The sequence below is a fragment of the Hoplias malabaricus genome, chromosome 6 (genome assembly GCF_029633855.1).
Source record: "Hoplias malabaricus isolate fHopMal1 chromosome 6, fHopMal1.hap1, whole genome shotgun sequence".
NCBI lineage: Eukaryota > Metazoa > Chordata > Actinopteri > Characiformes > Erythrinidae > Hoplias > Hoplias malabaricus.
In genome coordinates, this window is record NC_089805.1 from 22,211,372 (window position 1) to 22,234,478 (window position 23,107).

Consider the following 23,107-nt stretch of genomic DNA (forward strand, 5'->3'; position numbering starts at 1 on the left):
TATATGCAGTACACAGCATCTAGTCAGTGCTCATACCTAGAAAGAAGTCAAGTGCACTATAAGTGCAATACAGTCTGTTATGGCGCTCACTTAATTTAATGCTCACCTAAGTGGGCCATAAAGAGATGGATCTTCAGTCTGCCTTAGAGGCAGCATTATCTTCTTTGTTTATCTTTAATTTCAGCTGATTTTTAAATAACTTTCGTTTTCAGTGTTAAATGTACTATGTATTTATAAACATTTCTAATATAAAACATTTTATAAAAGCTTCTGAAATCAGCAAACTCACTCCTAGACACAAAGCTAAATAAGATCAAATTTATGAATTAGCAAGAAATTTAATGTAACAATGAACATGTTTTGCAATTGAGGAATAAAATTAAGACATAAAAACATAGACACAACAGGAATGGAAATATGAAAACTGAAAAGATAAAAAAGAATAATTATCAATTAAAATGACAAGGAAATACAATATAAAGCAATATTTTAATTAATGGCTAAGTTAAAAAATACTCAGATGTGTAGATATGTGCTGAACTTGAAAACAGAAATAATGAAAAGATACAAAATAATCAAAAAGTGAAATGAGACAAATCATTTTAATTAAGAACTATTTTTAATGGTTCTGTGTACTGAACTTGACTACCTTATAGTAAAATATAGTGAGTTCTACAATTTAGAAGAATAAAAGCAGAAAGGCTTGAAGATGGCCAGAATTTGCTGATCCAAGAACAAAGCTTAAAAATAAATACAAGAATTTGAAACTGTATCCTTAAAAGTACAGGTAACAAGTGCAAATCATTTAAATTGGGCATGGTAACTCTTAACTTTTTTGTTAGTATCCATGCTGGATGCATTGATTTCTTAGGATGCTTAATAAAAAGCATGTTACAATTATCAAGCCTATTTGTAACCAAGGTATGGACAAGTTTCTCAGTATTTCTCTGGGACAGAAAAGGTTTCACGATACTCCTCATGTGATAGAATACTACTTTTGTAACATTATTTTTGAGGGCTAAAACAAAGGTCAGAGTCTTAAATGACACCTAGGTTCTGTATATGAGATCTGATATGATGCCAAAAGACCTAATATGTCACTAATCAGTTTTCTCTGAAACACCAAGAATAACATTTTCAGATTTGTCCTGATTGTATGATAAATAGTCTTGATATTCAACTGAAGATGTCCAGCACACAATTTGTTAGAATGTCAACAAAGTCTTGACTTTCAAAGGGAAGGGGTGTGTATAATTGCTTGTCATCAGCATAGCTATGAAAGTTTACTTTATGCTTCCTTTCCAAATTTCCTAGATGTAACATGCCCTAAAATCTAACCATGCGAAACTCTAGAAGAAACAAATTAGTCCTAAAGCAATACAAAAGGGAGTGTTTTATCGTGAAATAACATTATGGCTGATGCAGCGCAAGCATGAGGCAAAGGCACGTGCAGCTGAAAGCTCTTCACACACTGTTAGAGAACTGTTAATCTGTATATGTACATATGCTCTTTCAGATTAAAGATAATACATTGTTCTGCTTTTTCATTTTTTTTTTTTTGTTAAAACTTAATTTAAAATTATACTGATTAATGTCTGGGGTGGCACAGCACTTAGGGTCGCAGTAACACAGCTTCAGGAACCTGAAGTCCCACTCTGGGTGACAGTCTGTGAGGAGTTTGATGTGTTCTCCCCGTGACCACATGGGTTTCCTTTGGGTGCTCAGGTTTCCTCCCATGGTCCAAAAACACACGCTGTTAGGTGGATTAGCTACTCAAAAGTGCGTGAGTGAATGTGGCCGTGTGTGTGTGACCCGTGAAGGACTGGCGCCCTTATAATTTATCTATAATACAGATAATGTTGTTGTCCAAATGTTAATGCTGGCTGTTTGATGTAGGGCTTTTTTTCAGTAATTTTTTGTGCTTTATAAAGAATGGAAATATAAAAATCATTAAAAAATGAAAGGTTTTAACAAATGGTTAAAAGTCATAAAACTTCAGTTTGAAATATTGTGTGTCACTGTTACGGCGCCAGCTGTGGCACGAAGCTTGTTCCATGCTTTTGTGTGGGTTTTTAATGCCATCTGCAGAGACAAAGTAACATAAATATAAGACGTTTAATATAAAATAACATGTTTAGTAGAGGATCCACTGCGTCCACACACTCAAGATTTTTTTCTAAATTCCCACTGGCCTTGCACAATGGTAATTGAGCCACTGGTTCTGGAAGTTATATGTATTTAAAAGATAACCATTGAATGTATGTTTATATCTGACCAGTGTTTCAAATAAATAATTTACTGTTTATTAAGGGGTGAGTTTCCCAAACTCAGATTAAGCATAAGCCTAGAAAAAATAATTCCTAATTGCAAAATTAATTAAATGGTACTGTGTAACAAACTTGTTTTTGCTTGTTAAAAACTGATATTGGAAGACATTTTTCTGAATTAAATAATTTTAAGCTACTGGAAATATTTTGAGATGTATTAATTTTGCTTTTGTTGAGCCTACCTCCGCAATTTCCACTTTGCGCTCCCAAGCTCTGACACTCTGCACCAGCTTTGTATGTGAGGCCTCAGTTGCGACATAGTCAAGAACATTTGGCACATGGAAATCACCTAGCTGTGCTCTCAGTTTCTGGTTCACTGCCTCTGCTTTGACTCGCTCCTACCAGAGGAGACACAGACAGAGGAGAATGATCTTAAACTGCGTTCACCTTGATTAAAAAAACAGCAGAAATTAAATCAATTTCCTAGACAGAGATTAAGCCTGTTTTAGGCTGAATGGCACTGTTAAAATATGTCAATGGGCCATATAAAGACAAATTTATTTTTGAGTGTATTAGCACAGGGATCTGGAGCTCCTATCAACCCTCAAACTGTGAAATAAAATAACACAGTAAGTGTTAAGTGATCTGCCTAAATCTGATGATAAAATGAGTAATTCAGATTTATCCCGTGTCTTACATAAACAGCAGGCACTTCAGTGTTGTCCTGCCTGCTCATCTAAGTCTTTCTAATCACAGTGATGTACCCATTTTTATGTGAGATGCATAGATGACATTATGAAAAGCACAAAAAAAGTGAATAAAATCAGTTTTTTTTCTTCTCAGACATTACTCCTGGGCTGTCACCTTTTAAAGAAAACTGAGACTAATTCTCAACAGTGCTTGAAACTGGTTGTTCTTACTAGGGCTGTGTAGACATGGTAAGAAAAACGCAGTGCTCATTGATCGAAAAATGAAAAAAAAGCAAACATTTTATTAAGACCCCAAAGAATTTTGTTAACTTGTGGAAAAAGGGTTATCCTTTAAAATTCACTGCTTAGCTTGTTCTGTATCAGGGTACATGTTAAAGGTATAGTCATTTACAGTACTGGAAAACTCTACTGTGAAAAAGTGCAGTATATGGCCAAAGGTTTGAGGACACATGGTCATTCAAAGTTTCTCCTGTTAATAGAGTCACATCCTCAGGTACTGATGTGTAATGATTAGGATCATGAATGCCATTCTCACTCATCTTAAATTTCATTATGCTCAACCACTCCACAATGTGCAGTGTAGTACAGCCCAATGCTGAGGGATTTATTTACCTCTTTCTGATGCTTATTATTGACCATGTGTCCTTAATGGCTTAAACAACACAGTGTAACTCCAAGTCAGTCACACTTTAGAGAAAATTAACCTGTCCAGTTAGGAAGCAACACTGATTGTGAATCAATTTCACCTGCTGTTGTCTGCAAATAGCACAGACAACAAGTAGAAATGAGAGGCAATTGGCATGACAACCCCTGTAAATGAATGGTTCTGCAGGTGGTGAACACAAACAATTTCTAGCTTCTCATCCTTTCTTGGTGATATTTTGGTCACTTAGAGGAAGCATGAGGCAGTGTCTACAACCCACAGAAGGTGGTCAGGTAGTACAGCTCATCCAGGATGGCACATCAATATGAGCTTGTGGCAAGAAGGGTTGCTGTGTCTGTCAGTACAGTGTTCAGAGCATGGAGGAGGTACCAGGAGACAGGCCAGTACACCAGGTGACGTGGAGGGGGCCATAAGATAGCAACAACCCAGCTGAAGGACCGCTACCTCCTCCTTTGTGCCAGGAGGAACAGGAGGAGCAGTGCCAGAGCCCTGCAAAATGACTCCCAGCATGCCACTAATATCCATATTTCTGCACAAACTGTCAGAAACAGACTCAATGAGGGCCTGACGTCCACAAGGGCATGTGCTTACAACCCAACACTGTGTAGCATTTGCCAGAGAACACTAAGAGTGGCAGATTTGCCATTGGCGCACTGTGCTCTTCACGGATGAGAGCAGGTTCACACTGAGTACATGTGACAGATGTGAGTCTGGAGACACCATGGAGAATGTTCTGCTGCCTGAAACATCCTCCAACATGACCAGTTTGGCAGTGGGTCAGTAATGGTATGGGGAGGCATTTCCTTGAAGAGCCGCACAGCCCTCCATGTGCTAGCCAGAGGTACCCTGACTGCCATTAAGTACTGGGATGAGATCCTCAGACCCATTGTGAGAACATATGCTGGTCCAGTGGGCCCTGGGTTCCTTCTGATGCATGACAATGCTAGGCCTCATGTGGCTGAAGTGTGTCAGCAGTTCCTGCATGATGAAGACATTGATGCTATGGACTAGCCTGCCCATTCCTCAGACCTGAATCCAATTGACATCTGGGCACATCTGGGACATCAGGTCTCGTTCCATCCACCAACGCCATGTTACAACACAGACTGCCCAGGGGTTGACTGATGCTTTAATCCAGGTCTGGGAGTAGATCAGGAGCATGCCCAGGCATTGTAGGGAGGTCATACAGGCACGCAGAGGCCACACACTGCATTTACATTTAAAGCATTTGGCAGACGCTCTTATCCAGAGCGACTCACAAAAGTGCTTAGTGTTCAAACAGAATGTTTATCCTCGCTAGTAAAAATAGGTTCAAGTCCAATCTCCCCTTGAGCTCAGACACTGCCAGAACAAGGGCCAGTGCTGATATCTAGAAAGAACTAAACATAGTAAGTGCAATGCACAGCATCTAGTCAGTGCTCATACATAGAAAGAAGTTAAGTGCAGTATAAGTACAATACAGTGGGTTATGGTGCACACTTAGATTAGTGCTCACTTAAGAGGGTCATAAAGAGATGGGTCTTCAGTCCGCATTTGAAGACCACGAGAGAGTCCGCTGTTTGCACAGCCAGTGGCAGTTCATTCCACCATTTGTGCGCCAGGACTAAGAAGAGTCTTGACACCAGTCTTCCATGTGTCTTGGCGGATGGTGGGTCATGTCAAGCTGTACTTGAAGCTCAAAGGGCTCGAAGTCCCACCTGACTCTTGACCACTGCAATAATGTAGGAAGGAGCTGGTCCATTCTTGGCTTTGTAGGCAAGCATGAGAGTTTTAAACCTGATGCGGGCAGCTACAGGAAGCCAGTGAAGAGACTGAACACAAGCCGTTCAGCTGCATTCTGGGTCAGCTGAAGGGCCCTGACGGCCCGGAGAGGAAGACCAGTCAGGAGTGAGTTGAAGTAGTCCACTATGTAATTAATAAAAAAATTTATCTGGAATATTTCATTCATTGAGATCTAGGATATTTTATTTTAGTGTTCCCGTTATTGTTTTGAGCAGTATATACTGGCAAAGGCATACATCTTATTTATTTATTTATTCATTTGTTTGTTGTATGCCTTTGTCTGCAGGACATGCTCTGTCTACAATTTTTCCACGTAATATATATCTGATGTAAAAGTTTTTTTTTTTCTTCTCTTCTTTTTTTTTTTAACGGAAAACCTGCTCAAAAACATACTGCTCACTGGATTCTATTACAAGCATGTTGTAACTTTACTGTGTAATACAGGTGAACATTCAGAACCTTCTAAAGGCAGTGGGCATGCAGTCACAAGAAAGATATGACCTAAATATTAAAACCATTTTTTCTCAGCACATCCCACATATATCTCCAAAATAGTAACTTTACAGAAAAAGGGAAAAAATGCTTAATGTTCAGTGGATTTCAATGTAAAATTATTTCAACATCATCATGAAAATTTCACAAAATTTGAAGGACACCTGTGTTCATAAACCTGTGTTTTCCTGTGACAACAATGGAGATACATGTATCTTTTTGGACAGTGATTATAGACTTTATCGGATCGAGATCTTTGGAATTGGGAAGCCAAGTCAACTCCATAAATATAGTAATATGCCCACTGACATTAGGCAGTACAAAAGGTGCTCTTGGGATGCAACAATGTTTAGATAGTTGGAATATCTATGTGAATGCCAGGACCCAGTAGAACATTGCTAAGTAGTGCCAAGTCTTCCCCAGGTAAGAGATATACATTCTGCCATTTACAAGGTGTAAAAAAAACTTGATTCATTCTTCCATTGCTTCTTGATCCAGACAAGCTAGCCTTTGGGTATCCACTTAAATCAATAAACATTGGCTGCCAGGAACGTGTTGCCGGTTCACTGTTCACTGGATGCCCTCCCTGGACAACTTTTTGTAGGTGTTAACTACTGCAAACTGGGGACACTTCAAAAGATCTGCAGTTGTGGAGAGCTAGTTAGGCAGCCATTTCTAAAAGCTTAAAGGTGATTTTTTTTGTACCCCATTGTCTACCAGTTATGATGGTTCCCTGGGACTTAATGAAAGGTCTGTGACATGCTTTGGTCAAAATACCATAAGAACCATTCTCACCCTTTCTAAAACACCCTGTTAGGAGTAGCCAATTTCATCACCTGTTTCTGTAAATGGTAATGGAATAAACATACATATGACTGGAATGAACAGCAGTGAAATGTGGGACACTTTTTTTTAGACTATTTATGGTCGGTTCTCTTATTTGTTAGTCAGTTTTTTGTTGTGTTTGTTTATGAAGTTTCTCTCATAAAAGCATTTGAGCTCTGTCAGTGGAGTTATTTAGATAGGGGGATACAATTATACTGCTTCCGCTTATTATGTAACAAGGTGAGCAAAACTAGTTATGGTCATTTTATCCAATGTTTTCTGATTAGACAACCCAGAATATTGACTGGGTTGCATTATACTGTTTGTGGGTCGGTAAGCAATTATTGTGCAAATGCACTGAAAATGAACACTCTAGATGTGTGGATGTATTGTGCTGTAGTTTTGATGAATGACAGACTGAATTAATGAATAGATGAAGGAATGAATGGAAAGTATGCTGACCTCCTCTGCCTGCCATGCTTCCTCCTCAATTTTCCCCATCATCATTTTGCATGAACTAATGTCACTGCTCAGTGACTTGGACTCAAGAGTCAAGTTCTGTAGCCTCTTCTGTAACAGAGAAAGGTAATGCTGTAGCAAACACATGCTCTACTATTGTCCGCTTGTTAAGTCATGACATATTGACCTTGTTCTTTTTATGTTTTATGTATTAATTTTAATGAACCCCTGAACCAAGATAACAGAACTGATTGAGATAATCCGCTTTATTCAAACCTTAAACACATCTTATGGATGTATGACATGGGACCAAAGGCGCAATTGGACCCGGAAATGGCAGAACGTCATGCACGACATCACACTTAACAAGCGGCTAGTATCTACTGCAATTGTAGAAAGTGCTCCTCTATGATCAGTGGAGCTGACAAAATGCACAATGAGTGTACAAACACAGCTTTTCCTAATCCATTGATCGCTCAGTGTAGCGGAAATTAACATGCTCAAGTCAAATGAGTAATCTCATAAAGACTATGCTGTTTATGGCATTGTATGACACATTAATATCAATAAAAATGAACAAAAGTATATTATCAAAACCAGTAACAGCCAAAAATTCAGTTGTGTCAAGATTTACAGACACAGTTTTCACAAGGTTTATGGATATTCATAAAGATGTGTAAAAAAAAGGCAAAACGTTTGGAAACAATTTTAATTAATCATTTTTGGTCAGCTTGAGAGCTCCAGGGCAAAGCTAAAGAAGCAAACTTGAGAAATGAAATATGCTGATAGATTGACTACATTTAAGAAGAAAAACTGTACATTTGATTCCTTTGATAAAAAATTTTCTTTAAAAAATACTCACATAAAAGATTATATCAAAAATATATGTCAGCCAGGTGTCAGTCTTCTAGATGGAGATGTACCTTGTAAGAGTTGAGGGTTTGCAGTGTTTTTGCATTGAGCAGTTTGAGTCGCAGCAGGTCTTGGTTGCGTTCATCGATGCGCTCCAGATATTGACTGTTCTCAATCTTTAGTTGCTGGAAATCAACATCATGAACAGCCTCCCCCATCTCCTCCTTTTGCTGCAGCTGCAACTGCAGCTTACGCTTCTGCACACGCAACGCAGAATTCTTCTCACGCAGCTTCTCTATCAGAGTGTCCTTTACAGTGGGAGACAATAGTCTGATGTCAGCACTCTTTTGGAGGGTTGGGACAGGTTGAGATTTTGTGTCTGACTAATCGTTGGGTATGGAAGGAACCTCTGGAAATATGATTTTATATCAACTTATTCAAAAAGAAGTGCACAAGTCCAGTCCTGGAGGGCCTGGATTTGAATATTCCTCTGCTCAAATAAATCCTCTAAATAGGAAATTATGAGACAATTTGTATCAGATGTGTTTGACCAGAAATCATTAAACTGTGGTACTCCAACCCCACTAAATTTCAAGTGTACACCCCTGCTATAAAGGGACTTTAAGGAGTTATAGAAAACATGAATTGGAGCAAATTCTCCACAAAGCTGATCAGTTCATTTGATTGAAAGCTGAAAGACAATTTTTTCTCTTGACTTTGTACCACAGTCAAATTCTATTTGATTTGATAGAACTAAGAAAAGCTGGAGGTAACTGTACATAAAACGTGTTTATAATGGAGTTATCATCTTTCATCTTACCTTGGATTTCATTCGGTCCTCTATGTAATGAATTACCTTCTCTCCAGCCATCATCCATCCCTGTTTCTTCTTCAAATTTTTAGCTATATCGCGTTCAAACTCATAACTTGCCTTCTTAACCTCAGTCAGCCTGATGTCTGCTTCCTCTATAGTGGCCTTAAATAAAAACATTCCATTAGCTCACAAGTTATTACCTCAACCTGGCAATACCACATTTTATATGTACAGGGTGGGCCATTTATATGGATACACCTTAATAAAATGGGAATGGGAAAATCTGTCATTTTATAACTTTTGTTTTTTTCAATGGGAAGAGGGTCATGTACACATCAAACTTATTGGGAATTTCACAAGAAAAACAATAGTGTGCTTGGTTTTATCTTTATAACTTTATTCTTTCATGAGTTATTTACAAGTTTCTGACCACTTATAAAATGTGTTCTAAGTGCTGCCCATTGTGTTGGATTGTCAATGCAACCCCCTTCTCCCACTCTTCACACACTAATAGCAACACCACAGGAGAAATGCTAGCACAGGCTTCCAGTATCCGTAGTTTCCAAGCACACCATTGTTTTTCTTGTGAAATTCCCAATAGGTTTGATGTGTCACATGACCCTCTTCCCAGGGTCACACAAAAGTTGGATCCAAAATGGCCGGCATGGTCACCACCCATCTTGAAAAGTTTCCCCCCTTCCATATACTAATGTGCCACAAACAGGAAGTTAGTATCACCAACCATTCCCATTTTATTAAGGTGTATCCTTATAAATGGCCCACCCTGTAGTAACCTAATGGAATAATATAAAACCCCATTTCTAGAAATGTTTAATTGTTTTATAAAAAGGAATGAAAAACTTTGATTTTTTAATTATTTTGGAGCTTTATTTAACTGATAAAATACAACGATTTCCAATGTTTTTATTGGACCTATGTTCTTTTGTGAATATGAAAAAGATTTTGTAAATATTTTGTAAATATTTTTGATGTGATACTGCTAACACACTTCATAACACTGGGATAGAGGCATGTTTACCACTGTGTTACATCATCTTTGCTTTTAATTACACATTACAATCGTTTGTGAACTTAGAATATACACTGCTGCAGTTTTGCAACTGGAACTTTTATTCATTTTTGGTTGATATAATACTTCCGCTGTTCAACAATCTGTGGCCACAATTGTTTGATTTTTCTCATCATGATGTGCCACAGAAGACAGATCTGGCCTGTCAATCACTGACTCTGTGTCCCCAAGCTAAGGCTTGTCATTTAACTTCATCCAGTGTCACATGTGTACCTGAAATATGTCATAGAATTAGTTGGCATGGCTGGCAGCTGCTCTGTTTGTGTTTTCACTGCCCCAAGTGTGTGTGAAGAATTGCTTTTTTTAGTTGTTGTTTTTGTTTGAGTATTCATTACCACATATGAGTTAAATGCAGAGAATCAATTTCCCTAAGTGGATTAATAAAGGTAATTCTTTTTCTAAAAGGCATTACCACCCACAGCGGACAGCGCAGTAATGATCACGATAATATCACGTGATCACGACAAAATAGCAACTTTACAGGAGAAGAAAAAAACCTTAACTTTCGATGAAAGTTCATGTAAAAAGAGGTTTACAACAATTAGGGCCATGTAGGTTTTCCTTCCTTAATACAAAACCTTCATTTAAAAACTGCATTTTGTGTTTACTTGTGTTGTCTTTGGCTAATATTTAAATTAGTTTGATGATCTGAAATATTTAAGAATGACAAACATGCAAATAAAATAAGAAATCATGAAGGGCGCAAACACTTTTTCACACCACTGTACATGTAGTTGTATTAAAAAAAAGGATAAGATACCTAAATTATCCAGCTTTACAAAGATCACTAGCAAATTTAGTAAACATATAAATGCAAATATAACCTTATAATTATGGACCACTCTCTCTGAAGTCTCTCTGAATTGTTTTAATTCATCTCTCATCTCCTCCAATACCCTCTGAGCAATATCACATTTCTGCTCCAGTGTCAGGCACTGCGATCGCTCCTGAGAATGCTGTTTAAATGTCCTCCTGCGGCCCTTATGTCACAAATAAACAAACATATGACATGAGATACAGGTTATAAATATATGAACATTCACAGTCCAATATTGAAGGGCATTAAAATGATCTTAATTAATACAAAGCTTGTATATACTAAAGAATTATATACAAAACAGGGAACAAGCTGATTTCTTCATAGGTTAACAAGCAAATCATTTCTAAAATAATTTTTGTGTTTTAATTTCATATACTGTATTATTTTGTCAAAAATATCATATATGGATAAAGCTGTCCATTTAGACTTGACACTGCACTCCTTGAGGATATGTCGAAACTGTTCTCACAGCTCTCTACTTATACCCCATATTGCTTGCTAGCAGCTTATCACAAATGCCCAACATTATACAAAAAAGAGCCAACAGTTTTGGTACAAATCTATTAATTACATCATCATCATCTTCTTTTCCACTTTTCCATTTCAGGGTCGTGGTGGCAACAGGGCGAGCAAAGAAGCACAGACTAATATCTGACTAATCTATTAATTACATTGATGAAAAATAGTCAATAAAGTCAATTTCAATTCTGCCACTAGAATAACCACTAAGGGGCCTGCTGAACGTGTCACATGAATATAAAGGGAGCTGCCGGGTTCTGTGTGAATGTAGTATAAAATTAATGTAAACGTATGATTATTACGCTCCAGAGATACAGGTTAAAATAAGCTGAGAGTATGTCTTAGCTAAGCTCAGAGATGGCCAATTCAGAAAATAAAAATCCTTCTGTTCCAACTCCCATGACACCTCTGATGGTGATCTGAGATTATCAGAGAAGCCAAGAAACTGGAAAGAAATCCTGGAGAAGATTTTTACTTTTTATATTTCTCACCTCAGCCAAAGCTGATTTGTTTAAGCAACCCTTGAGCAACACAGTAAAATAGCAATTTCAGCAAGACCTTTTGTGAATTGGGCTTGTCACATATTGCTAGCATCATTGCCACGTTAGTTTATATGCTGCTATCTATGACTTTAAATTGATAGAACAATCTATTCAATACTACCTTTAAAATACCACCAGCTTAAAGAAACTGCCAATATACTCTGACTGACACCTTACTAAAAATTTCACTTTAAATAAATCCCCATTTAATTTACATGTTAGAGGGATTTTGATTGAGGGATTAAACGGGATGGATGAGTGCGAGAGGTCAGATTTTCAATGTGACTGGTGTGCCTGGGTCCAAGCGTCTGAAATTTTGTGGCCGTAGCTTTGACAGAGATAGAGCAGGTTGAAATTTTGGCCAATGAATTCCTATGGGAAAAATTCCCATTTTGGAAGCTCGTATTCCAAAATCCGTAAGTCGGATCACTCCAAAAAGCACAAGCACCCCGTGTTGGAATAGGATCTATGATCATGTGAGGTTTTGTGGCTGTAGCATGTAAACCCTAGGAGGAGTAGCATTTTACATTTTGTGAATAGAATTATAATAAGAAGGAAAATGGAATAATAAGATTTTGAAGAACAGTAATTTGGCTTTGACAAGCCAAATGAATTACATTTACGCACACCACAGGAGTAGACCACTTAAAAGCAATTTGAGTTCAGTAATGTGCCTACATTAGGTTTAGGCTGGTGTTGTGTATTCTTCACATATGCTATTAAGTCATGCATATAGATTGTAAAGGGGACTTTTATTCTGTTGTGTGTTCTTCCCAATTGTTACAGAAATTTACAGCAGACAGAGACGATGTGAGTTTTAGCTCGTTTAAAATGTTAATTATGCAATGTAAGCTAGGATTCTCTGAAGTTTTGTTAATCATATAATGTACTGGAGCTTATGTGTGTTAGTAGGCTACTCATGCCCCCTATTGGATTGGTTTAGACTATATTAATACTGCTGAATGCTACTGTGTTCTCATCGGAATATTCGGTTTTCATGGTGTTATCCATCGAAAATACTCATTCTTTGTATAGCATTAACGGTCTAATTAATATATATATATATATATATATATATATATATATATATATATATATATATATATATGTGTGTGTGTGTGTGTGTGTGTGTGTGTGTGTGTTTATTTGTTTTATTAACACTGCTTATTATGAGAATAAAAACATTGCACTGATGTGTATGTACATATTTCTCTGTGTGTCAGGCTCGGATTACAAATGAGACTGAAGAGGACAAAGGCGGAGACACGAATAATAACAAACAAAGCCATGTGCTACGTGAGCACATGGCGGGGAAAACAGACAACAGGACAAGGGCGTGACAGATGCCCCCTCCTAAACGCGCAATTCCCGGGGCACATACACCTAGACCCCCCAGGAGCTGGTGCAGGAGAGAGCACAAGACAGGATAAGACAACGAACCTACAGGAGACAGGACAAGACAGGAACAGACACAGGAGAGGAGACGGGAGAGGAGGACACTGGGTAGAAATGGGGACTGGACAGGACTTGGCAAGGGAACTGGGACCAGAACATTTACATTTACAACCGACACAACCACAGTGACAGGGACAGAGACAAAAGCAGACACAGGCACAGGAACAAGGACAGAGACAGGGACCAGAACAGGGACAGACAGAGGTGCCAAAACAACTGGGCAGTGCCCAGGACTGGCAAATGTCTGAGGAGTCCGCCTGGGTACAGTTCTCGGCATCGGCCCTGAAGTCCTCGGGGCCGACCATGGGACACGAACTGAAGTTCAGAGTCACAGATGCAGAAGCAGCTGACACCACAGTCACAGGAACAGAAGCAGTGGGGGACACCGCCGGCACAGGGACAGAAGCGGCGGAACTTGCCGCCATCACATCTCGCTGAATCTGGAGCGGCCTGGATCGCCGCCCTCACTAAATCCGGAGCGGAGAGTCCTGTGGAGACGTCCACAGAGGCAGTGGGCCCTGCGACAACGTCCACGGAGGCAGGGGGCCCTGCAACGACATCCACGGAGGCAGGGGCTCCTGCGACAACGTCCACGGAGGCAGGGGCTTGTGCTACTCACAGGGCACGTGTTGGAGCTGTTGACGGTTTAGGGGGTCTGATGGGCGCACTCTTGAGGGATTTCTTCAACTATGGATCCCCCAGGGGTGTGCCCCTATTAGCCTCACCTCCCTTGTTCTGAGGTTGGAGGCTAACCGCCCCTATACTTAACACCCCACAAAAAATTTCCCCGGACCTGAGGGGGTAATCCTCCAGCGAGGGGGAGACTCCAGCACGCTTCTTTCACCGGCTCCTTCGATTCACGCTGTAGCAGTCACTCGGTTCATGAGTAGACTCTTCCTGAAGGCGCTGAGCAGCTCTGGTGTGCACGTGCTGGAGCCGGCTACTCCATTCCGCAGCCGCCCCTAAAACAAAACTCACAGGATCTCTGGGGCCTGTACGGAACGAAGAGCAAACCCAGCGAACAGATTTTCAGTGCTAGCTGCATCCTTTTTGTGGTCGGTCGTTCTGTCAGGCTCGCGGGGGTGGACTGACAGAGGCGGATGCAAACGCTAAAACACAAAGATTTTATTTACAACAAGGGTGGCAAAACAAAGACTGACTAGGATTATAAAACAAAGGAAACGATGATGGATAGACAGCGGAGACAGAGACTAGAAAACAACAAGACATAGGAAACGAAACAAGGAACAGCAGAGACAGACTAGACTGGGCGACACGATGATAGGAAACAAAAACAACTGGATACGAAACAACAACATGAAACAAAACAATACAAATGACCGACCACTAGGAAGTGACAAAAGAGGACTTAAATACCAAACACAGACAAAGGACACCTCAAACAGATAACGAAGGGGATGGATTACAAATGAGACTGACGAGGACAAGGGCGGAGACACGAACAATAACAAACAAAGCCATGTGCTGGGTGAGCACATGGCGGGGAAAACAGACAACAGGACAAAGGCATGACACTGTTCCGTTTACAGAAACCGTTTACAGAAACGGATACTACAGTGTATGTGCATGCCTGCATGTAATGTTATGTCGACACTATATTGTTACTGTCTTTCAATGGAGTAAACAATTCAAAATAAATCTGATGACTTTGTGCCCTCTGACCAGAGTCCCGTAGCAGCCAAGATTAATCAATATAAACCAGTTCAGCGAAACAATTCTCAACAGCTGGGTTTTTCATTAATGTTGAAAATGTGGGGATAAATTTGATAATAAAAAAATAAATAAAAATTAGGTGAGAGACATATTCACCACCATCTCCATTGATGACACAACTCCCACAGACTCAGGCACAACGTGAGAAACCACGTCACGGGGATCCAGTCGACTGATGAAGCGCTCAAATATCTCATTCTCAGCCTGAAGAGCTGAATTGGAACTCCTGTATGATAGAAAATCACACCAAATATAGTTTAACAATTAAATTAGCAATGATACTTTGAATCTTAATTTGTATAGTTATTGGAATTTCCAATTATCCTTGAGTTTGAGGAAGGTGCAAAATAAATCAACCATCATGACCAACATAAATCATTGCCCTTTGTCTTCAGACAAACTTGTACTGTGGCTTTACACTTTTCTCACCCACTTCTAATAAAAATTAAAAAGATCGTTCTAGCATGTTGGACAACCAAAAACACTATTTGTGCTAAATGATGTTGTAGTGTGAGATGAAGTGTGCTTTAATTTCTCTCATAAGAAATTTGACTTTTGGGATTTAATTTTCAGAAACTTAGCCTGGTCTCTCAGTGGCCTCTCTTTAATTTTATCCAAGCCCTGGGGAAATGCACTGTAGAGGTGCTGTTGTGGTGGTTAGTGATGTAGCACGTAAAGATCACATGGAACTGGTGGCACGGAGCATGCATTAATGGTGCCAATGGGGTAAAAAAGCTGTAAAGCTAGCTTGGAGGGGGCTAGGTCTGGGACGCCAGACTTCACTGTTGCAACTTCTGGAGGTGTTGTGGGCTTAATACAATGAAACACGAGTGGAGGTGCCTACCTGATGACCCCTGTGAAGAGCTATTGATGCAGTGGGTGGTTTGGGGGCTCAATGAGTAAGATGTTAATGATAGCTGGTTGCTTATCGGATCATGAACGGCCACAGCAATCTTAGGGGGTAGCTGTAGGATTGGAACAATAGAAATCATCTTGCTGCCGGTAGGAAAAGTGTGGGGTGGCCCTATGAGAAGCTCTAATGGATTGGCATCGGATATTTTACATCTTAGCTTGTGTATGATTATAATAATTATTATGTTAATGCTTTAGGGCCTATGGAGGACCAAGCTTGCCAAAATAAAAAACAGTAAATAAATAAATAAATAAATGACTTAATACTAATTAAGTTTTTTTTGGGGGTGGGGTAATAATATTATTCATAATTTGTATATTTATGCATTCTTTTGTGTACGTTCATTCATTACTTAATACATTTATTTCTGTATTATTTGTTATTCCTATATTATTTTAAATACATTTTTCTGTATTTACATTTTCAACATCTGTTTGATTTACTTATTGATTTATTCATTCTTTTTTCATTTATATATATATATATATGTATATATGTAAGTTCATTCTATATATATTAGCTTTCATTCTATATATATCAAAGTTCATTATATATATATCAGCTTTCATTCTATATATATCAAAGTTCATTCTATATATATCAGCTTTCATTAAATATATATCAAAGTTCATTCTATATATATCAGCTTTCATTAAATATTTCCTGTTTGGCTTGCCATAGTATATATATATATAGAGCACAAATGTGGGGCAAAGGTCGGTGACGGTGCTGCTCAAAGAACAGCTGCTAGCCTCAATGAAATGGAGCAATGTATATATCCGCTTGTTAAGTGTGATGCCACACTACTTTATGGCACCTTTGGTGCGGTGTCATACATTCACAGACGTGTTCACTGTTTGAATAAAGCTGAATGCTTTAATCAATTATGTGATCTCATTTCAGATGTTCAGAAAAAATGAATAAATTCAAAGTTAAAAGAGCAAAGCTGTCTTTGGCAGCACTTTTTGCACATTCGCAGCTGCCGTGCAGACTGACTGTGCTGCTCCATCTCTGGGAGCAGAGAATCAACGTAGGGAGAGCATTGTCTTCTGCATCTCCATCCCTGGAGCAGGGGAGCTACATATAGAGAAACGTATATCCAGCATCTCCATTTCTGGGAATACACAATCTTTTCCACACACGGTCAATCCCAGTGTTCCATCGAGTTGTACTATGGGTCTATCATATCTGCCATTACTATACCGGCGAATACCGCTGATGGGACAAGACATGTATGGCATCAGACATCAATCAACCAATAAGAATGTTTAGACTTCGTGACATCATTAATCGACAGCCCACTTATTATCATATAAGAGCAAGGAAAAGCTGAAAAAAATCAAATAAATCAGGACATAAATGAATGCAAAAAATAAACAGTTATAGAAATAAATTAATAAATAATAAAAATGAACACAAAAAAGAAAAAATAAATTAATAAAAATAAATAACAAAAATATATTTAAAAATGTTAAATAAATTATTCAGGAGAGAGAAAGTAAATTAAATGCATGTGCAGGTCAACAGACATTTTAATATATGTAAAATTGTATTTATTATTTTCTCTGTTTTTTTTAAATATTTATTATCATTATTATGGAGGAAATTTATTTTATTGAGTCATTTATTAATTTACTTATTTATTTTTATTTTTAGTTTGGTCCTCCATAAGGGCCAAGCTAGCCATGCAAACACACTTCCTCATACAGCTCAGCCAGCTGTCACACATGTGCAAAGGGAATTAAGTGAGCATAAAGGTCAGTGTAACTTATAATAATAAAGTTAGCACAAAAAGTAAGGAAATTTGTGTTTGGTAGATTATTTCTTTGTTGTAAAAATGCTTCTTGGCAATAAATCTTATACCACTGGCAAGCCTGTTAATTTCCCTTTTAAATGGTGCCACATTTGTAAGGAACATAGGATGAGCAGTAGAGATGAGTATGTGGGCTGCGCCCATGAAAAATTTGCCAAATCCTCTCTGCCAATGCCAATTATTCTGCCACTGACTCGTTTGGTGACTGGATGACTGAAGTTTGAAGAAACAAGACATATTGGCAATTTAACAATTTATTCATTTAACAAACAGGAGCCTCAGTAGAGTGTGGAAGAATCATACAGGGGGATAAACCCCGCTCTGTGGGGGCGAGTGTTGTCATCTTGGAGGATAGAGTTTGGTCCCAGACTGTGGAGATATGGGATTGCCACGGGTTGCAGGATTTCATCTCGATATCTCTCTGCATTGAGATTGCCTCCAATGATGACAAGCCTCGTTTTTCCAGTGAAGGAGATGCCACCCCACACCATCGCTCTGCTTCCACCAAAAGATGCTATTCTATCGGCATATCATTCTCCATGTTTTCTCCACACGGGCGAACCCCACATACTCAGCTCTTTTGCTCATCCCACAAATGCATGTTCCTTACAAATGTGGCACCAATTTAAAGGGAAATTAACAGGTTTTCCCGTGGTATAAAATGTATTGCCAAGAAACATTGTTACAACAAAGAAATAATCTACCAAACAACCATTTGCTTTCTATTTGTGCTAAGTTTATATGTGAAATACCATGATACCGCAAAATTTTTCTAAACAAAAAAAAAAGTATGAGAAAATCTCGTACTGTTGCAATCCAAGTTTACACTATTTTTGTATGGAAGTCTCACTTTCTGGTCAGATTAAATTTCAGAGCCAAGAACCTTTCAGAGGATCAATAAGCATAATAGTTAATTAATAATAATGAATTATATCTAATTCCATTATATCATATGTATACGCTATTATATGTGTATTATATGTATATGCTACATACTATTTTAATGGCATCCAATTGTGGGGCATGACACTACAATGGTTTTAGCTGTCTCTGTTATGTGTTAGTCAAACAATTTACTTTTAATTGCCTACTTAATGTCAGCATTTATTCCAGTATTCTTTTTTTCATTGTCATTTTGTTATTGATGTGTATATTTTTTATTTGTTTACATCTTGTGGCTTATAATTAATGTTAATGGTGACATAATTATTTGAATTATAGTGATTCTTGAAAGAGCCATCTGTAATATATTTATTGTGCACAATCATAAAATTACAAGCATGCGTCATCAGAGATTAAGGAAACATGTTTAGTCGAAGCACTTGTGTCTCTGACAGTAGTGCTACTGCCAGTTTATGGCTGGTTGCCAGGTATGACACACAATAGCAGACACAAACAGAATGCCGCAGCTTTTAAAGCAAGCAAGCAAACAGAGATACCATTAGATTTTACTGGACATAAAAAGCCTCAGTTCCCCTTTAAAAATCTCTGTGACCAGAGATGAAGTAAAAGAGAGCAAAAATGCAGCTTAGAAGCAGCAAGACTAAAAGACAGATCCATTGTTGGCCAATTTTTTCCTGAACAGGTATACATTAATTTCCAAAAACTATAAACGTACAGACACCTATCTATGAATTAAAGGTGTATACTCGATGGTTTGTATGTTTTAAACAAATAAAGTGAGGAATAGCTGCATGACTGAAAGTTGTAAACTCTCTGGTTTGTGTGTTTTAAACATAGTCACCTATTTAATGTGGAACAGAGAATTCAAGTAAGAAGCTGGCAAATAACACCAATATTAGCCTTGTAAATGTGTAGGTGGAACTAAACTTTTGTATATGAAAATTGTGAAGCAAAGATCTAGCATAGATATTTTAGGGAAATTATCTATATTAATTTTGTGTGTTTTAAACGAAGAACGTGCAGAATAAGGGCTGAGTTTCAAAAGCTAGTGCTATCTTCAGCCTTGTATTTCTGCCTGTTTAAGGTGGAACGGAAAATTCAAATAGCCTCATAATCTGACCAGGAGGGGGGCAGAAAGCTTTCTGCCATTTTAAATCCTTATTGCAATATTACAATACAGTACTGTGCACCAAACCACTAGGCACTTGGTGACTTGTATTATTTAAAAATAATTTATCTTTTCAATAAGTTTGATGCTTTTATAAAATTAATTCATTCATTGTCTGTAACCGCTTATCTAGTTCAGGGTCGTGGTGGATCTAAAGCCTACACATAATCACTGGGCACAAGGTGTGATCACACCCTGAAGGTGGTGCCAGTTCTTCACAGGGTGACACACAATCACACCTTCACTCACACTTATGGACACTTGTGAGTAGTAATCTAATTACCAACATGTGTTTTTGGACTGTGGGAGGAAACGGGAGCACTCGGAGGAAACCCACACAGACAAAGGGAGAACACACCAAACTCCTCACAGGTAGTCACCTGGAGCGGGGCTCAAATCCACAACCTCAGGACCCTGGAGCTGTGTGACTGCAACACTACCTGCCATGCCACCCTCTTTTATAAAATTATGTTTGTAAAATTAGAATAAAATACAAAAACCTAAATACAGTAAAAATGTACAAGATTTTTTTCACATAAGTAGTAGTTTATATGTTGTGAACTAGTGTGAAGAACAGTTTGTTTCCAGATATTTTCCTTGACCGTGTGGAATTTTTTAAAAAGTACCAGCACACTTGAAAAAAAAACAGAACAGAGAGTATTATAAAATGAATACAGTAGACTGTGATTTTCTGTATGTGAATGTGTTGATTTAACTTTTTGGAATTCTCTACACATGACATTCCAGTAGATAGTATTAGAGCAGTGGCGATTGCTCTACGACTGCAAGTCTATGGCGTTATTTTTGTGCCACAATTCTGCACGCGCGCGCGCAGATATTTCGAACGAGCAAGAAGGTTTCTGCGCGCGCGCGGATATTTTTTGAGTGAGCAAGAAGGTTTCTGCGCGCGATGTCTTTGACCTGCCCGCTCGCTACACATTTACAGCCATTACAAAGTGCCTCAGATTCAGCCAATTAGAAACGTCAAATGACAAAGGTAATTTCTGATTGGATGGCTTGACCTCCAAGTGGGAAGGACATACAGGCCGGAGAGCAGTAAATAACTTTCTAAAGGAAGCTTAATACTGCAGTTCAAAAAGAGAGGAAGGCAGGTTTAAATCAACCTACCTGAGCAACCCTCCTGGGTTTTACACACACACACACACAAAACAACACTGAACAAATAGGTTTTAACTCTGGTAAGCTCTATTGAGTTTATCAGAAAAAGACCAAAAAAATAAAAATAAAAAAATACAGAAAGATTTCACAGACCAGGTGGGTTCAGTTCACCCTCCTTTCATTCCCCTGTATGTAATTAAGGCTACACACATTGCCAATATTTACGGCAAAAAAATGAAACACTATTTTGCTATACCTAAATTTTGAACCATAGTTAAATCAAATACACACTAATATATGCAGGTGTACCTTACTACATTACAGAATTATAGCCAACAGAGTTCTAAATAGCAAACCGCAAGCTAACTTTATTGCAGTATTAAGCTTCCTTTAGGAAGTTATTTAGATTTAAGCATTACACAATCAGCTAGCCCTGTATGTTGGTAACTACCGATCTAGATAGCATTTACAGTACTTTCTGTTATTAATAAAGTAGTTTCTACAGTCGTTGCAATACCATTTACCGTCGTTGCTAGCACCAATTTACACTATGTACATTGTTTTTAGCATATCAGCTACGTTGCACACTCAGTTAATCAAGGTAAATACAAGGATAAAAACTCTACATTGTGGCCAATTCAATTAATATAATTGAATAATCAATTCCCACTTGGCGGTCAAACAATCCAATCAGAAATTACCTTTGTCATTTGACGTTTCTGATTGGCTGAATCTGAGGCACTTTGTAATGGCTGTAAGTGTGTAGCGAGCGCGCAGGTCAGAGACATCGCGCGTGCAGAAACCTTCTTGCTCGCTCAAAAATATCCGCGCGCGCGCAGAAACCTTCTTGCGCGCTCGAAATAAATAATAATAATATTTTTGAGTGAGCAAGAAGGTTTCTGCGCCTGAACCTTCTTGCTCGTTCGAAATATCCGCGCGCGCGCGTGTAGAATTGTGGCACAAAAATAACGCCATATTTGTCCCGCCCATCGGACGCTCAGCGTCTCTGGGGGTCTATGGGGCAGTGGGCTGGCCTCGGCTGGCCCAGACGCTCAGCTTCTGCATGATGATTGGCTGATCTGTCTGAGGCTGAATCCCTTTTTGATTGACAGCGAAATGAGCGAATCAGCGATCCTTTGGTGTAAAGATCCGTGAGAGCACAGGCGGACACACTTCACATGGGCCAAGGCCGTTTAAGCAGCCTAGCTCTGCTGGCCATTGAGAGGACACTAGTCAAGTCCCTGGAAAAGACGCCTTGTTGGTACGACAGGGTCACAGATCATTTTCTTAAAAAGGAACGGAGGGTAGAATTTACGTATAAATAAACCAACACATTTTATGATGTAGACCGAAATTGAGCTTCCCCTCCTTTAAAGACCAGTATCCGCCACTGGATTAGAGGTATTTCCATATTTGTTATTTCCCACTCTGAGTGCATAGGTTTTGTTTTATAAATCTGCCTACGCTAGTTACAAATTCCAAAGTATTTTTGTTTATTGTAAATAACGACCTTTCAAAAAGGGAAAACATTTTTGCATATTATGCAATATACTGTCAATGAACTAACTGTGATATTGATGTTAATAGTTTTGATTATTTAAACATTTCTGGTATATTTAAGGCTAACTTTAAGTACTGTAGCCAAATGAAGAAACAGTTATTGGTTTATTTTTTTACCTTAAGTCTTGCACCAGTTCAACTATTCGTTTTTGATCCGCTTCTGAACCGTTGCTGCCCTCCATCGCCGCCATGGTTGCTACTGAAAACACGGCCGTTGTCAGGAAGAGAGAGAGAGAGAGAGAGAGAGAGAGAGAGAGAGAGAGAGAGAGAGAGAGAGAGAGAGAGAGAGAGAGAGAGAGAGAGAGAGGTGTAAAACATCGCCAGTTAGGATTAAATTAATTAAACACATTCACTGACTGTATGAAATACAACTGCGTTTCTCCTGCTCACGTACAATGCTCTGCATGGTCTGGCGCCAGCCTACCTTTCTGAACTTTACATCCCTACTGTCCTACAAGATCACTGAGGTCCTCTGAGAGTGGTCTTTTGTCAGTACCAAAATTTAAATTAGTTACCGCTGATCATTCAGCGTGATGGAACCCAAGCTCTTGAATTATTTACCACAAAGTCTTCGTCTCTACTTTTTATTTTCTACCTTTAAATCCC

General features: G+C 38.7%; 1 protein-coding gene across 3 annotated transcripts; it reads right to left on the reverse strand.

Annotated features, from left to right (window-relative positions):
* Positions 1-526: 526 nt before the first annotated feature.
* On the reverse strand, positions 527-22,709 carry LOC136700283 (cilia- and flagella-associated protein 263-like). 3 transcript variants are annotated; one of them, XM_066675559.1, is made up of 8 exons: positions 22,619-22,709; positions 15,122-15,251; positions 10,780-10,927; positions 8,872-9,027; positions 8,123-8,359; positions 7,203-7,310; positions 2,510-2,665; positions 527-2,082 (listed from the first exon to the last, which is right to left on the reverse strand). In XM_066675559.1, exons 2-8 carry the CDS (start codon positions 15,220-15,222, stop codon positions 1,996-1,998), a joined length of 993 nt encoding a protein of 330 aa, XP_066531656.1. In that variant the 5' UTR covers positions 15,223-15,251; positions 22,619-22,709; the 3' UTR covers positions 527-1,995. The 3 variants fall into 3 exon arrangements, with proteins under 3 accessions (XP_066531656.1, XP_066531655.1, XP_066531654.1); XM_066675558.1 differs by having other exon boundaries at positions 8,908-9,027; positions 10,780-10,935; positions 22,619-22,703; XM_066675557.1 differs by having other exon boundaries at positions 10,780-10,935; positions 22,619-22,703.
* Between the last annotated feature and the right edge of the window lie 398 nt (positions 22,710-23,107).

Excerpts from the sequence above, each read along its gene's own strand:
- LOC136700283 (XM_066675557.1), bottom strand. The coding sequence starts at position 22,692 with ATGGCGGCGATGGAGGGCAGCAACGGTTCAGAAGCGGATCAAAAACGA. Across the intron at positions 8,360-8,871 it reads AGGACCGAATGAAATCCAAG|GACACTCTGATAGAGAAGCT; the intron begins GTAAGATGAAAG and ends CCCACTGTAAAG. Across the intron at positions 7,311-8,122 it reads AAACCCTCAACTCTTACAAG|AAGAGGCTACAGAACTTGAC; the intron begins GTACATCTCCAT and ends TCTCTGTTACAG.